General features: G+C 34.3%; 1 protein-coding gene across 2 annotated transcripts in view; it reads left to right on the top strand.

Moving 5' to 3' along the window:
• ltbp4 (latent transforming growth factor beta binding protein 4) overlaps window positions 1-17,217 on the top strand; it is a 92,692-nt gene that overhangs the window by 50,809 nt on the left and 24,666 nt on the right. For both annotated transcript variants that reach the window (XM_073850870.1, XM_073850869.1), the window contains 14 exons: window positions 247-375; window positions 920-1,045; window positions 1,184-1,303; window positions 2,675-2,794; window positions 3,041-3,160; window positions 3,239-3,358; window positions 3,445-3,564; window positions 3,648-3,767; window positions 6,238-6,357; window positions 7,126-7,245; window positions 8,366-8,485; window positions 11,873-11,992; window positions 14,543-14,668; window positions 14,797-14,922. In XM_073850870.1, coding sequence (XP_073706971.1) covers window positions 247-375; window positions 920-1,045; window positions 1,184-1,303; window positions 2,675-2,794; window positions 3,041-3,160; window positions 3,239-3,358; window positions 3,445-3,564; window positions 3,648-3,767; window positions 6,238-6,357; window positions 7,126-7,245; window positions 8,366-8,485; window positions 11,873-11,992; window positions 14,543-14,668; window positions 14,797-14,922 — 1,707 coding nt within the window. The remainder of the gene's footprint in view (window positions 1-246; window positions 376-919; window positions 1,046-1,183; window positions 1,304-2,674; window positions 2,795-3,040; window positions 3,161-3,238; window positions 3,359-3,444; window positions 3,565-3,647; window positions 3,768-6,237; window positions 6,358-7,125; window positions 7,246-8,365; window positions 8,486-11,872; window positions 11,993-14,542; window positions 14,669-14,796; window positions 14,923-17,217) is intronic.

Below are 17,217 nucleotides of genomic sequence, written 5' to 3'. Positions count from 1 at the left end.
ACGTTGTATGCACCATCAAGATCATGACCTGAAAGTATTCAAAACGTTTCGAGAAAGTGATATCCGATTATATTGTATTACTAGTGGGAGTTTTCACCAATTTTGACTAAAATCACCTTAAACTGGCTTCAATTACTCATTGCTGCACTTGTTCTGATGCTTCCCTTGCCTAGCACTTGGCCCAGCAATCACTTCTTGCAGTTATATTTTTACACTGGTTTTACTGTCCCTCTGTGTTTTCCCCAGATGGCCGAGTGTGTGAATCGAGACCTCAGGTGTGTGGTCCCGGTCGCTGTATTGACCTGCCAGGTGGTCGACACACGTGCGTGTGTAACTCTGGATATATACTCAACCCTCAGCAAGGCCACTGCCAAGGTATGAACCTGTGAGTTACTGTATGACTTGACAGATGAGAAATAAGCAACACTGCAGACTTCAACTCTAAAGAAGAAAAAGATGTCAAGTAACATATCTATATACTTCCTAAAGGGTTTTAAATCATATAGATATGTTTCTTCCACAGCCCCAGACCGCCTGCCATTTTTCCACAGCATATTTTAGATTGTTTTCCATGACTCACAAGTGTTTGGCATTGTAGAAGGATTCCTCTTTTTCTCATTGGTGCTGCGAGGCTTTTAAGGTCAATGGTCAGGGTGACATTGTTTAGAGGACATCTAGCTCACACATTTATCATCTGAAAATGTTAAATGTGACTTGTAATTGTGGAAATTTGTTGTATGTGTGTGCTTGACTTGCATTACTTTAGTACTGAAGGTCACTTAGAAAGGAGGAAATGCAATTTATCATACAGGAGCCAAAAATATTAGCAATACCATAATCAGGGTTATTTTAGTTAACTGTCTGAAACTATAAAAAGCCACCTAATTTCTCTTTCTCTCTCTCTTTCACCGACATTTAGACATAAACGAATGTTTGCTGACGCCCCGGCCGTGTTCTGTCGGTCAGTGTGAGAATACACCGGGCAGCTTCCGGTGCATTTGTCCATCAGGATACCAGACCAACTCTCAGCAGACCATGTGTGTCGGTCAGAAACATTTTATTCTCTCAGTCCACTGAATAAACACTTCCTCTGTCTATGTTGACTTTGTTGTTTATGCAAATCAGTCTTTATAGAATGTTTTTGGAATGTTGTGCATATAATAATGTATGCGGTCAATCACAGATTTCGATGAGTGCCGTCAGGTGCCCAATCCCTGTGTTAACGGGCGCTGTGAAAACACACTGGGTAGCTTCAGGTGTTTGTGTAGGACTGGATACAAGCTACAGGGGAACAGCTGCATAGGTAATTCAAACATGTTATGCATAATGCTTGCTCAGTTTTTCTTTGCTTTCTACATTCTTGCACTTTATTTTAGTGATGAATTTTATTTTCATTTATTTTGGAAAAAGTTATAATGTTGAGTTGTCATAACCAAATGATTTCTATCACGAGTTTAATATATTATACAGTTGAGATCAAAAGTTTACATACACCTTGCAGAATCTGTAAAATGTTAATTCTTTTTACCAAAATAAGAGGGATCATACAAAATCCATGTTACTTTTTAATTAGTACTGCCCTGAATTAGATATAAAAGATGTTTACACATAGTCCACAAAAGAAAATAATAGTTGAATTTATAAAAATGACCCCGTTCAAAAGTTTACATACGCTTGATTTTTAATACGGTGTTGTTACTGTACCTAAATGATCCACAGCTGTATTTTTGGTTTAGTGATAGTTGTTCACAAGTCTCTTGTTTTCCTGAACAGTTAAACTGCCTGCTGTTCTTCAGAAAAATCCTTCAGGTCTCACAAATTCTTTGGTTTTTCAGCATTTTTGTGTATTTGAACTCTTTCCAACAATGACTGTATGATTTTGTGATCCATCTTTTCACACTGAGGACAACTGAGAGACCCATATGCAACTATTACAGAAGGTTCAAATGCTCACTGATGCTCCAGAAGAAAACACAATGCATTAAAAGGCAAGGGGTGAAAACTTTTTGAATTTGAAGATCAGGGTAAATGTAACTTATTTTGTCTTCTGGAGAACATGTAAGTATCTTCTGTAGCTTCTAATGGGCAGTACTAAATGAAATAATATAATATTTAGGCAAAATAATAAAAACACATCTTCATTTTTCTCTGAAGTATCATTGAGCAATTGAACCTTCTGTAATAGTTGCAAATGTGTCCCTCAGTTTTCCTCAGTGTGAAAAGATGGATCTCAAAATCATACAGTCATTGTTGGAAAGGGTTCAAATGCACAAAAATGCTGACAAACCAAAGAAGGACCTGAAGGATTTTTCTGAAGAATAGTAGACAGTTAACTTTTCAGGACAAAAAAGGGAATTACTATCACTAAATAAAAAAACACAGCTGTAGATCATACCCAGCATTAAGAATCAGGTGTATGTAAACTTTTGAAAAGGCTCATTTTTATAAATGAGTGAGCAGAAGAGGCTTCTTTCAAAAATATTAAAAACTCTTAGTAACCCCAAACATTTAACCGTATATATGATAGGGATGTGAAAATGTACTGCATAGTCAATTTTATGTTTTCTGTCTCCAAATGTAGCATTTATTAGGGTTTATTTGGGCTGAACTTAATGCACAGGGGTTAAACTGTGAATTGAAATGTGGTGCTCATGTGGTGTTTTTTTACTTTTAGACATAGATGAGTGTGAAGACCATCTGCGTTGTCCAGGTCAGGAGTGTGTGAACTCTCCGGGCTCATACAGATGTGTCTCCTGTAAGCCTGGTTTTGATCTTCTCAATGGACAATGCTCAGGTAACACACTGCACACAAATATCAACTGATTGAACTGAAAAGTAATATAATCATCAAAAATAAGTGTACTTTAAGTGCATTTAAGTGGCCTTTAATTTCATTAATCTCATAATCAGCATGTGCTTTTAAGATTTGAAGTGCACTACAAGTGCACATTTAATGCAAAAAAGCAAAGTTCTTTTTCACAATGGTTTATAGAAGTAAAGTAGAGCTTTTCAGGGTAAAATCAATGGTTCTCTTATTCAGATATTGATGAATGTCGTCGGACGCCCTCACCCTGTCCAAACGGGCGCTGTGAAAACACACCAGGCAGCTACAGATGTTCATGTCGAACGGGATACAGATTCCAGGGCAACACCTGTGTGGGTAAGAAGTGTAAAAGTCTCTTAAGTCTAAATATGACTGTGTTCCTGTGTGCCTAGATTGATTTGTGTGTTGTTACAGATGTGAATGAGTGTGAAGATCCACTGCAGTGTCCCGGACAGGAGTGTGTGAACTCTCAGGGATCCTATCGCTGTGTTTCATGCAGACCTGGATTTAGCGTTAAAAACGGAGCATGTGCAGGTAACAATCCATTTCAAATCACCAGCCGGTCACACTCTTGTTAAATGCATACAGACCCTGAATGTAGGTTGGTGTTGTGTGTTTAGATATCGACGAATGTCGTCAGACACCATCTCCTTGCTCAAACGGACTGTGTGAAAACACACTTGGCAGCTTCAGGTGTGTGTGCAGAACTGGCTACAGACTGCAGGGCGGCATCTGCACAGGTATAAGCAGTCATATATATAAAAAAAACAGTTATTAAATGAATTAGGCACTGTGACTCATGTGTGTGTGCATGTGGATGCAGATGTGAATGAGTGTGAAGATCCACTGCAGTGTCCTGGACAGGAGTGTGTGAACTCTCAGGGATCGTATCGCTGTGTTTCCTGCAGGCCTGGATTTAGTCTTAAAAATGGAGCATGTTCAGGTAAATATAACACATCTGGAATGAAATTGAACTGTCAGTGGACCATTATAATTGTAAACCTGGACATAACCTTAATAAGAACCAAATAAAGCTGTTGTCCTGCTGGAAAAATCACAGTGGAAAAAAAAAAATAAAAGTAACGAAATAATTTCAGCAGTCAAGAAAGGGATAGTTGACCCAAAAATGAAAATTACCCCATAATTTACTCACCCTCAAGCAATATATAGGCGTATATGACTTTCTTCTTTCAGACGAATACAGTTGGAGTTATATTAAAAAAAGGTCCTGGCTCTTTCAAGCTTTATAATGGCAGTGAATGGGTGTTGAGATTTTGAAGCTCAAAAAACTGCATTTATCCATCATACAAAAAAAGGACTCCACATGGCTCCATGGGGTTAATAAGGGCCTTCTAAAGCGAAAAGATGTGTTTTTGTAAGAAAAACATACATTTTTAAAACTTTATAAACTGGAATCTCTACCTGCTGCTAACTGTCGTACACGTGCTTCAGAAGGCCTTTATTAACCCCCCCAGAGAAATGTGGAGTACTTTTCATGATGTATGAATGCGCTTTTTTGGACTGAACACCCATTCACTGCCATTATAAAACTTGGAAGAGCCAGGCCATTTTTTAATAGAACTCCAATTGCATTTGTCTGAAAGAAGAAAGTCATATACACCTAGGATGGCTTGAGGGTCAGTACATTTTTTTGGGTGAACTATCCATTAAGCAATATCTTATTTCAGTGCAGGTCATACCAGATTAAGGTTATTTTGTGCTTTAGTAGCTCAATCAGCTTTCCTTTAGCTGATCAAATTGATCTACTAGCTGTAATCTGATTGAGGGAAAACATTAGTTGATCCCCTGCTGATTTTGTATGTTTGCCCACTGACAAAGAAATGATCAATGATATTTGAACAGTGAGAGACAGAATAACACAAAAATCCATAAAAACGCATTTCAAAGAAGTTATAAATTGATTTGCATTTTAATGAGTGAAATAAGTATTTGATCCCCTATCAGTCAGCAAGATTTCTGGCTCCCAGGTGTCTTTTATACAGGTAACAAGCTGAGATTAGGAGCACTCTTTTAAAGGGAATGCTCCTACTCTCAGCTTGTTACCTGTATAAAAGACACCTGTCCACAGAAGCAATCAATCAATCAATCAATCAATCAATCAATCAATCAATCAGATTCCAAACTCTCCACCATGGCCAAGACCAAAGAGATGTCCAAGGATGTCAGGGACAATATTGTAGACCTACACAAGGCTGGAATGGGCTACAAGACCATTGCCAAGCAGCTTGGTGAGAAGGTGACAACAGTCGGTGCGATTATTCACAAATGGAAGAAACACAAAATATCTGTCAATCTCGCTCTGTCTGGGGCTCCATGCAAGATCTCACCTTGTGGAGTTTCAGTGATCATGAGAACGGTGAGGAATCAGCCCAGAACTACACAGGAGGATTTTGTCAATGATCTCAAGGCAGCTGGGACCATAGTCACAAAGAAAACAATTGGTAACACACTATGCCTTGAAGGACTGAAATCCAGCAGTACCCGCAAGGTGCAAGAAAGCACATGTACAGGCCAAGTCTGAAGTTTTCCAATGAATATCTGAATGATTCAGAGGAGACCTGGATCAAAGTGTTGTGGTCAGATCAGACCAAAATCGAGCTCTTTGGCATCAACTCAACTTGCCATGTTGGGAGGAGAAGGAATGCTGCCTATGACCCCCAAGAACATCATCCCCACCGTCAAACATGGAGGTGTAAACATTATGCTTTGGGGTGTTTTTCTGCTAAGGGGACAGGACAACTGCACCACATCAAAGGGACGATGGACACGTACCGTCAAATCTTGGGTGAGAACCTCCTTCCCTCAGCCAGGGCATTGAAAATGGGTCGTGGATGGGTATTCCAGCATGATAATGACCCAAAAACACGCGGCCAAGGCAGCGAAGGAGTGGCTCAAGAAGAAGTGCCCTAGCCAGTCTCCAGACCTTAATCCCATAGAAAATCTGTGAGGGAGCTGAAGGTTCAAGTTGCCAATCGTCAGTCGCGAAACCTTAATGACTTGGAGAGGATTTGCAAAAAGGAGTGGGACAAAATCCCTCCTGAGATGTGTGCAAATCTGGTGGCCAACTACAAGAAATGTCTGACCTTTGTAATTGCCAACAAGGGGTTTGCTAAGTCATGTTTTGCCAAGGGGTCAAATACTTATTTCACTCATTAAAATGCAAATCAATTTATAACTTTTTTTAAATGCATTTTCTGGATTTTTTGATTCGTTATTCTGTCTCTCACTGTTCAAATAAACCTGCCATTAAAATTATAGACTGATCATTTGGATTTCAAGTTATGTCCAGCTTCAGTCAACTGAAAATCATTTGAATCTGGTTTTCACTGGATTTTCCAGCAGAGGAAGCATGAAGCCTATTGTATAATGAAGGAGTAGTTTTTGTGTCTCAGATATCGATGAGTGCCGCCAGACTCCTGATCTCTGTGTTAACGGCCGCTGTGAGAATAACATGGGGAGCTACAGCTGTTTGTGTCGCCCTGGATTCAGACTGGAGGGAAACATCTGCAAAGGTACAGCATGTGCGTCATGACCCAAAAAAATCAGAGCTGTTTTACTGAATTAAACCTTCTTAAACTCAACATGTGAAAAAGAAGTGCACTTTAGCATACTTGTAAGAGTACTTTTTACATAAGTAATATACTTTTATATAATGTATTTTAAATGCAATTAGTTGAACTTTAAAGTGTTTTTGACCCACTTAAGTAGGACTTCAGTACATCTTTATATGTAATTCCATAATTATCTCTGTTGTCTTTAAAATATGGTTCAACTTACTACTGAATGTACTGACAAACATTTAGGACAAACTAAAGTATACATTAATGTAATTTCTATTGAAACTAGTGCACTTTTTAAAAGTCTGCTTAAGTGTGTCTAGAAACAGTCATGAAAGTGTCTATTTTTAAGTGCACTTAAAGGGATAGTTCACCCAAAAATGAAAATTCTGTCATTAATTACTCACCCATATGTCAAACCTGTAAGACCTTTGTTCATCTTCAGAACACAAATTAAGATATTTTTGATGAAATCCAACAGTTTTGACAAGTTGACAGTATTGACAGTAAGGGTCCTCAAGGCATGTGGTTGGATAAAAATCTTCTGAAGATGAACAAAGGTCTTATGGGTTTGGAAAAACATGAGGGTGAGTAATTAATGACAGAATTTTCATTTTTGGCTAAACTATCCCTTTAAGTGGCCTTTTGGGCCAATTTCACCACTAAGTTGTTCCATTCATTAAGTATAAATATATTTTGAGTGTGTTTCTTATCTTGTTCCAGATGTGAACGAGTGTGAAAATGAACTTCAGTGTCCAGGAAAACAGTGTGTGAACTCGGTTGGCTCCTTTAAGTGTGTCTCCTGTCAGCCAGGCTTTCAGATTCTTGACGGCCAATGCCAAGGTATCACTTTCATCAACAAATAATGTTGATTTGATATGAAAACAATATAGCACATTTGAAGTTGACTAAAGTGCTTTACATTACCGAAATGATCATACAGTTGTATAATACAGAATTGTGAGATATCACGTGATAGTTGTTCATGAGTCCCTTGTTTGTCCTGAACATTTAAACTGCTTGCTGTTCTTCAGAAAAAATCCTTCAGGTCCCACAAATTCTTCAGGACTCAAATGCAACTATTACAGAAGGTTCAAACTCTCACTGATGCTTCAGAAGGAAAAACTATGCATTAAGAGCCGGGGGGGTGAAAACATTTGGAATTTGAAGATCAGGGTAAATTTAACTTATTTTGTCTAGAAAATAGAAACATGTAAGTATCTTCTGTAGCCTCTGAAGGGCAGTACTAAATGGAAAAAAAATATGATATTTAGGCAAAATAAGAAGAATGGACACATCTCCAATCTGTTCAAAAGTTTTCACCCCCCGGGTCTTAATGCATCATTTTTCTTTCTGGAGCATCAGTGAGCGTTTGGACCTTCTGTAATAATTGCATGAGTCCCTCAGTTGTCCTCAGTGTGAAAAGATGGGTCTCAAAATCACAAAGTCATTGTTGGAAAGGGTTCAAATACACACAAAATGCTGGAAACCAAAAAAAAAATGTGTGGGACCTGAAGGATTTTTCTGAAGAACAGCAGGCAGTTTAACTATTCAGGAGAAACCAGGGACACATGAACTATGACTAAAAAAAAAAAAAAAACAGCTGTGGATCATTCAGTTAACAACACAGTATTAAGAATCAAGGGGATGTAAACTTTTGAACAGTGTCATTTTTATCAGTTCAACCATTATTTTCTCTTGAACCAAATAAAATAATTAACATTTTAAAGATTCTGAAAGGGGGATGTCAACTTTTGACCTCAACTGTATTTACAATATTGATTCAAAGCAGCTTAAATGGATGTTTCAGTGTTACAGTGTCCAAAATTTAGCAAAGCCGATATCAAAAAAAAAAAAAATTGTTGTTATTGTTGAATCTGGTGCTTTTACAGAAAAGTTGTGTATGGGAGTCTGGTCCATTATCAGGTTTTAAATGTGTGCTGTCTCTCCTGTGTGTTTTCAGATATAGATGAATGTAGTCAAAAGCCAACGCGCTGCACTAATGGCCAATGCATGAACACTCCTGGCAGCTTCAGATGTGTGTGTGATCTGGGCTTTAATCTACAGGACGGCACTTGTGTGGGTAAGTGAGCACTAAAGCTAAGACTAAAAGCATTAAAAAAAACACTTGAAATAAAATAATAGGGATGCACCAATGTATCTGCCAATAATCTGTATCAGCCAATAATAGCAAAAATCATTTAAAAACAGCCGATCATGTCGGCGCCGATAGCCTTGTGGGCAGCGCGCCGACATGGAGCGCCGTTGTGCTCCGGGCGTCCCGTGTTCGAGTCCCGACTCGGGGACCTTTCCCGACCCCGCCCCCCGTCTCTCTCCCACTTCACTTCCTGTCGGTTCTGATCTGTCCTATTAAAATAAAGGCAAAAAAAAAAAAAACTGCCGATCATCAGAGACGATTATTTTGAGTCAATCAAAAGGTGTGGCAGACAGCAACTTGACTAAAGAAAATGTTAAACCCTAAAGGTGCGTTCACACCGGACGCGAATGAAGCGGCAAGCGCGAGTGATTTACATGTTAAGTCAATGCAAAGACGCGAATAGCCATCCTGCGGCGCGCATTGAGCGTTTCAAGCGATTGCCGCGCCATTCGCGCGAATCACACGAAGAGTTCAAAAATCTGAACTTTGGCGAAAATCCGCGCCGCGTTAACCAATCAGGAGCTTGCTCTAGTAGTGACGGAGGCAGAAATCCGAAACAACAATGGAGGACAAAATCACCGTTGCTGTCTGTGGTTACTCGGAGCTGTACGATACATCTTTGGACTTTTGTAGAAACAGGAATAAAAAGGATCTTGGTAGGAAGAAAGTGAGTGAAGAAGTCGGACAATCTGGTAAGTTTTAAAAAACACTCTTTACTCAATTTGACCTACATATACATACATATTGAGACTACAAGCAAGCTAAAGCTGGCAAATTGAGCTCATTCACCTATTTTACAACTACTTTCCCGCTGACGAGTGGCAGAAGCCCCTCCCATGACGCGAATTCGCGTCTGTTGTGAAGAAAATGTCACGCGCGAATGACGCGAATTTTACCGCGCGAATGGCGCGAGTAAACTCAAATGTTCAAGCGTTCAACTACGCGCGAATAGCGCGTTTTTTCCGCGCAAGTCGCGTCCGGTGTGAACGCACCATAAGAATCACCCTTGCTTCAAACCAGGGTTATAATGTGCCTCCTATCTTAATTACTGCTTAATTACTGTTAATTATATATGTATGTTTGAATAAACCTGTCATGAAGACAAAATAAAAACTATTAGTATCGGTATTAGTTTTAGTTAGTATTAGTTTTAGTTAGTATTAGTTTAGTTAGTATTAGTTTTGCCTTGCCACAACAAAATTATTAAAACTTTAAATTGAAAATAAATTAAAATGACTAAAATTAAAATGAAAGGAAAATATGAAAATATTTCATTCAAAATATAAAACAACTATAAAAGTATATCAATGATACTAAAATAAAAAGTTTAAAACTGAATAAATATTAACTAAAATAGAAATAATTAATATTATTATTTTAGCTACATTATTTTTTTCATTTACCAACTGACAACTAAAACTAATAAAATCATAATAGTAAGCTATATAGACATATTTACAAAAACAAAATTACTAAAACTTTACATTTAAAATGAATTAAAATTACTAAAATTAAAATGAAACAAAATATAAATAAAAATATAAATAAATAAAAACTAAAAATAAATTATATTATTATTATTTCAGCTACATTTTTTTTCCATTTACCTACCTAAAATGAATATATAGACATATTCGCCTACATTTACCTATGATACTAAAATAATACTGTTAAAAACGAAATATATATTAACTAGAATAAAAACAAAAACAAATAAAAATAAATTATATTTGTCACAACCAGGCGGGGTGAAGGAGTGGAGATGAAGCAGGTGAACCAGAATAAATGAATATAAACAGTTTTATTAAACAAAACACTGAAACTAATACAAACAAACAAAAACCGGGAGCAAGTAATGATCACATGTAACAATACATCGACGGACACTGGGGAGTGAGCAGACACAGACTTTATACACAGAAACATGGGCGTGGTCACAAACAAGATAACGAGATGACGAGGGGGAAATACAAATATGGGCAAGACTAGACCAAATAAGACAGAACTAAAGGGGGAGAACAAGGACTAAACCAAATGAACAAGAAACATGGGGGGAAAACACTAGGAAAACATGACAGAACAGGACAAAACACAGACATGTTCCTGACAATATTATTATTTTGGCTACATTATTTCTTTTTTTTTTTTCTTTCTTCATTTACCTACTGACAGCTAAAATGAATAAAAAAATAAATAAACTATATAGACATACTTACAAAAAAGGAATAAAAATGACAAAAAGAAACAACGAAATTACTAAAACTTTAAATTTAAAATGAATTAAAATGACTAAAATTCAAATTAAACAGAAAATATGAAAATAATTATTTCAAAGTATAAACAAAAACTATAAAAGCATATCAATGATACTAAAATAACACTGCTTAACTGAATACATATTAACTAAAATAAAAAATAACCAAATAAAAATAAATTATATTATTTCAGCTACTTTTTTTCATTTACCTAAGGACAACTAAAACTAATAAAACAAAAAAAAAATGATATAAACATTTACAAAAAAGAGACAAAAACACAACAAAATAAATTAAAATAAATTAAAATGACTAAATTTTAAATGAAACAGAAAATAATTATTTAGTTTAATAAATATTTCAATATTTAAATGTAAACAAAAACTATAAAAGCATATCAATGATACTAAAACAACACTGCTTAAAACTGAATAAATATTAACTAAAACAAAAAATAACCAAATACATATAAATTATATTATTATTTCAGCTAAAACACACAACAAAATTACAAACAAATCATTAAAATGATATCAAAATAACACTGCTTAAAACAAAAAAAAATCAAATAAAATAATTAAAAAATGAATAAGAAAATATTGTATTTCATGTAGTTACCAAAGGCAGCATTTTTTGCATTTTTGCTTAGCGTAACTTTAAGTACTAAACTAACTAAACTAACAAAAAATCTAAAACTAATACAAATGATTAAACAATTAGACATTAAAAAACACTAATAAAAAAACTTTAAACAAAATTAGAGTGAAAGCAGAAAATAAAAAACAAAATCCAATTCAAAATATTATAAAACACTATAACTTGTTTAAATAAAAAAATGTCTTATTTTTTTTTTTTTAGTCTTATTTGTTTAGTGTAATATAGATAATAAAAAGCACAACAAAATTACTAAAACCTTCAAGTTCAAGTGAAATTCAAGTGAAAACTTTTAAAATATTAACAAAAACCAGACCAGTATATTAGTAGTACTAAAATAACACTGTTGCAATATCACTTTTTTCACTTGATCTAACATAAATTCCCTTTGTTTGTGTGTTAGACATGGACGAGTGCTTGGACGAGCTGCAGTGCCCCGGTCAGCAGTGCTTGAATTCTCCGGGCTCGTATAAGTGCGTTCCCTGCCGAGACGGACACAGCATGCAGAACGGACGCTGCTCAGGTTAGACGAGCCTCCAGTACTAAAACCACAGGCAAAGACCAAAAACCACAGGCATTTTCCACATCTGACTCACAGGGTTAGGTTTAATCTGTGTAAATGCTTTAATCGGTGCATACTTTTCGTTCCTTGAGTGCAAACAGCTGCTTTGTTTGGCGAATCGTAAGACCGTCGTGCCACAGAAGAAAGGTCGTAGTGCAGAAAGTTGGCTTTGGCAAACGAACGCCATCAAATGTGTCAGAGCTTCGTTCCTCTGGGGAAAGACTCGAAGAGAGCGGTGTGAAAGACGGCGAATGGCCTACAGATGGCAGGACTCTGATCTCAGCCATGTGTTTGGGTACAATTATCTACATCCGCCTGGAGTTTCAATCATGGTGACACTGACAAAGGTGTCCGGGGTTGAAGGAGGGTGAAAACTTAACACAGCTGCCTCAAAATCGGTCACCCTCAAAACTATATGTGTATTATTATATAAAACGGTATATATACCCTAGTAAAATGTTAAAGATTTAAAACGCATTTATTTTATACTAAGTATAGTTCAAGCAACATTTACTGACATATTGCTCGAGACTTACTGACATAAACATTGTAATTAAACTTATTTTGCACATTTCTTAATATTAAGCCTACAATATGTTTGAATGTCACTGTTGATGAGGACTGTGTGATCTTTAAATAATATTAGTCTTTAAATATTAAATATTTAATAAAACAAATATATTTTTCAGTAAATAAATACACACATAAATCATAAATACATGTCAGTAAATAAATAACAACATCATAAATATAACATTTTTTATTTGCGTATATTCACATTTTTTTAGATATGTTATGATTTATTTAAATTATTTATTTTATCGACACATTTAATGATTTGTTCATTTTTCTTACAGTTATTTTTTGATGTTGATATTGACAGTAATTATTGTCAATTTTTTATATTTATTTATTTAAAAAAACAACATTTATTTATTTGATGTTGATATTAACAGTATTTATTGACACATTATTTATTTATTCATTTTATTGACACATTTTGCATTTGCTTAAAACATTATTGTACTGTATTTCATGATTTATTTATTTGACATTGCCATTTCAGTATTTAGTGACACATTTCATGATTTATTTTTTTTAACATATATTTACTTTTTTGAAACATTTATTTATTTAAAAATTTTCATTTTATTGACATATTTCATGAATTATTTATTTATTCATTTATTTAAAAAAAACATTCATTTGATGTTTACATTTCGGTGTTTATTGACACATTTAATAATGTATTATTATATTTTTTAAATGTGTATTTATGTTACTGAAATAATTATTTTTGAAAACGTATTTATTTATGTGACTGGCATATTTTAAGATTTAGTTGTTGACATGCATTTATTTAATATTTTCTTTATTATTTACAGACATTTAAAAGAGATAGATAGATAGATAGATAGATAGATAGATAGATAGATAGATAGATAGATAGATAGATAGATAGATAGATAGAATTGTTTTATTTATTTCCATTTTTATTTTAATTATTATTTATTACATTTTATCAATGCTTTTAATTAATTTGTTTTAAAACATTTATTTATTTTAAATACATTTATTTTTAAATGATTTAATTGTTGACATATTTATTTATTAATGATTTATTTATTGACACATTTATTTGTTATATATTGTTTATTATTATTATTATTATTATTTAATTATTATGATTTATTTACATTATGAATTTTTTTGTTTTTGATATTTATGTATTTATTTACCTTTTATAATTTATTTATTTACCTTTTTATTTTAAATTTTTTATTAATTGATTTATTATTTATGAATATATTTAGATATTTATTACAATTATTAATTTACATGTATTTTATTTTAACTATTATTTTTTTTACATTTTATTAATGCTTTTAGTTCATTTGTTTGTTTTTTTTTACTTTTTTTAAGGACTTTTAAATGATTTAATTGTTGACATAGTTATTTATTATTAATTTATCTACTGACACTTATTTATTTATTTGTATTTTTTTATTTTAAATATTATTTATTTACATTTTATGGACACTTTCAATGACATGTTTATGATTTATTTGTTGACATTTTTATTTTTGTATTATTTTATTTATTATTTACGGACATATAGATAAATAGATGTCCTCAAAGAGGAATTGATTTATGTATTTATTGACACTTTTAATAAAAAATGATTTATTAATAAGGCACTCAAAATCCTCCACAAGCTTAAAGATACAGTATAGCAAAAATCAGCCTGTTTAATTCAAATAGTCAGAGAGGGGGTGTAAAATGCTTGCGAAAACTAAATTGTGACTATTTTTGGAGCGAAAAGCTTGACTGGCATTATAAGGGATCTGCAAAGCAAGTATTTTAGCATTTTAACAAGATGAGGTGATAAAGTATGATATGCATAGCAGACTAAAGCCAGATCATGTTGTCAGCCAAACATTACATTAATAAATCCACAGCTTTTGTTTTAACATTGTCACAGCAAGTCCTTCATGTTTGTTTTCCTTTTAGACGTTGATGAATGTGTGAGTCCTAACGTGTGTGGGCTGCAGAGCGTGTGCGTGAACACGGACGGCTCGTACCGCTGCGACTGCTTACCGGGATACAGAGCGGCCGGACCGCGACGCCAGTGCAGAGGTCAGAGAAATGTTACATTCACTTTTCATCCATCCACCACTTTATACTCTCTTTAGCCCAATCAGACTGCTTACAGAGTTTGTTTTTTACACATTTCTCCTATATATACACCATCCTGTCACCCTCAGACATTAACGAGTGTCTGGAAGGAGATTTCTGCTTTCCGAGGGGAGAGTGTGTGAACACAGACGGATCGTATAAGTGCATTTGCGCGCAAGGCTACAAGAGCAGTGTTAACGGGACGTCCTGCCAAGGTATGACACTAGACGTGATCCATAGCCAACATCAAGCTGCCATTTTTCACAAAACGTGTCGGGAAAATTTGAGCGTTTATAGCGTGTCTGGTGTTTTTTTATAGTGACCTTGGATTTAGATGTTGTTTTAATTTTTCGGTTGACATTAGGGAATGTTTCAACCTCTCTAAAATGTTCCTTAATTCTTGGATGGAACAATTCTGTTCGCATAACTGCATTAGTCAAACGGCTGAAGTAAGCATTTCTCCTTTCAACACGTCCACCACACACCCTATTAGATAAAATCAAGATGCAGGATAATTGCGCAGTATGCGATAAGGGGAAACATCTGCATTTCATACTCTTAAACTCTAGGTTTACTTTTTAAAAACTATTTATTTTATTGACATATTTACTTCTTTTTTATATATAAATATTTAAAACGTATGTATTCGTTTTAATGACTTTTAAATTATTTATTTGTTGACATTATTTATTGACATGTTTTATTTATTTTTTTACTTTACGTATTTATTATTTAAAAAAAAATTACAAGTATTATTTTTTTCTATTTTTATTTAAATTATTTTTTATTTACACATATTTAAACATTTATTTATTTTTAAGACATTTTAATGATTTAATTGTTGACATATTTATTCATTACTGATTTATTTACTGACACTTATTTATTTACCTTTTATGGACACTTTTGTGATTTATTTGTTGACATGTTTATTAATTGACACATTTTATAATTTATTTATTTATCCATAAGGGTCCGAACGATGGTGTAAAATGGTCATGAAAACTAAATTCTGGAAATGAATAGGTGGAATATTTAAAAAAAAAAAAAAAAAAAACATAAACCGTAGAGAAACTTTTAGAAATTTCAGTCATTTGGCATTCCTGTTTAAGAGGTTTTGTATATGGGCCATTCTACAGAGTTGGTTCAAAGTCATCTTGAAAACAAAGTCTTTTTCCACAAATTATGTATGTATGCAAATTGTATAATATCCAAGGTACACATTTCTAGTAATTGTGCAGTAAATTCTCATATTGTATTTTCAGAATATTTTGGAATCTCCCCAAATTTGTCACTACCGAAACACAGTAATATATGATTTAAAAAGAAGGCTTATATTGACCTGCTAAGATTTTGCTTACATCTTCCTTGAAAATATATATTTTTTAGCGACAATTTTATGGGATAACATCCACAAAATCCCAAAGATGTCACTACCGAAACGTTACTAAATGTTTCAGTCGTGACTGTTACAGTAGCGACAATTTTATGGGATAACACCCACAAAAACCCAAAGATGTCACTACCAAAACTTTACCAAATATTTTGGTCATGGCTGTTGTGGTACTGAAACTTTTATGGGATAACACCCAAAAAAACCAAAGATGTCACTACCGAAACTTTACCAAATGTTTCGGTCGTGACTGTTACGGTAGCGACAATTTTATGGGATAACACCCACAAAAACCCAAAGATGTCACTACTGAAACGTTACTAAAAGTTTCGTCGTGACTGTTACGGTAGCGACAATTTTATGGGATAACACCCACAAAAACCCAAAGATGTCACTACCAAAACTTTACCAAATGTTTCGGTCGTGACTGTTACGGTAGCGACAATTTTATGGGATAACACCCACAAAAACCCAAAGATGTCACTACCGAAACTTTACCAAATGTTTCGGTCGTGACTGTTACGGTAGCGACAATTTTATGGGATAACACCCCCAAAAACCCAAAGATGTCACTACCAAAACTTTACCAAATATTTTGGTCATGGCTGTTGTGGTAGTGAAACTTTTATGGGATAACACCCAAAAAACCCAAAGATGTCACTACCGAAACTTTACCAAATGTTTCGGTAGTGACTGTTACAGTAGCGACAATTTTATGGGATAACACCCACAAAAACCCAAAGATGTCACTACCAAAACTTTACCAAATGTTTCGGTCGTGACTGTTACGGTAGCAACAATTTTATGGGATAACACCCACAAAAACCCAAAGATGTCACTACCAAAACTTCACCTAATCTTTTGGTCGTGACTTTTACGATAGTGCCAAGTTTATGTTATAGCGCCCAAAAAACAAAGACGTCACTACCGAAACTTCACCAAATTTTTTGGTTGTGACTGTTAACAGTAGTAAGAATTCAATGGGATAACCCCCAAAAAACAAAGACGTCACTACTGAAACTTCACCAAATATTTCAGTCATGACTGTTACGGTAGTGACAATTTTAAAAACTTTTGAACCTAGCTCAAAGATGCTAATCAGCACATGGTTAGCTAG

This window comes from Garra rufa, chromosome 11, assembly GCF_049309525.1.
Source record: "Garra rufa chromosome 11, GarRuf1.0, whole genome shotgun sequence".
NCBI lineage: Eukaryota > Metazoa > Chordata > Actinopteri > Cypriniformes > Cyprinidae > Garra > Garra rufa.
The sequence above is the reverse complement of the archived record's forward strand: the minus strand, read 5'-3'. Positions and strand labels throughout refer to the sequence as shown.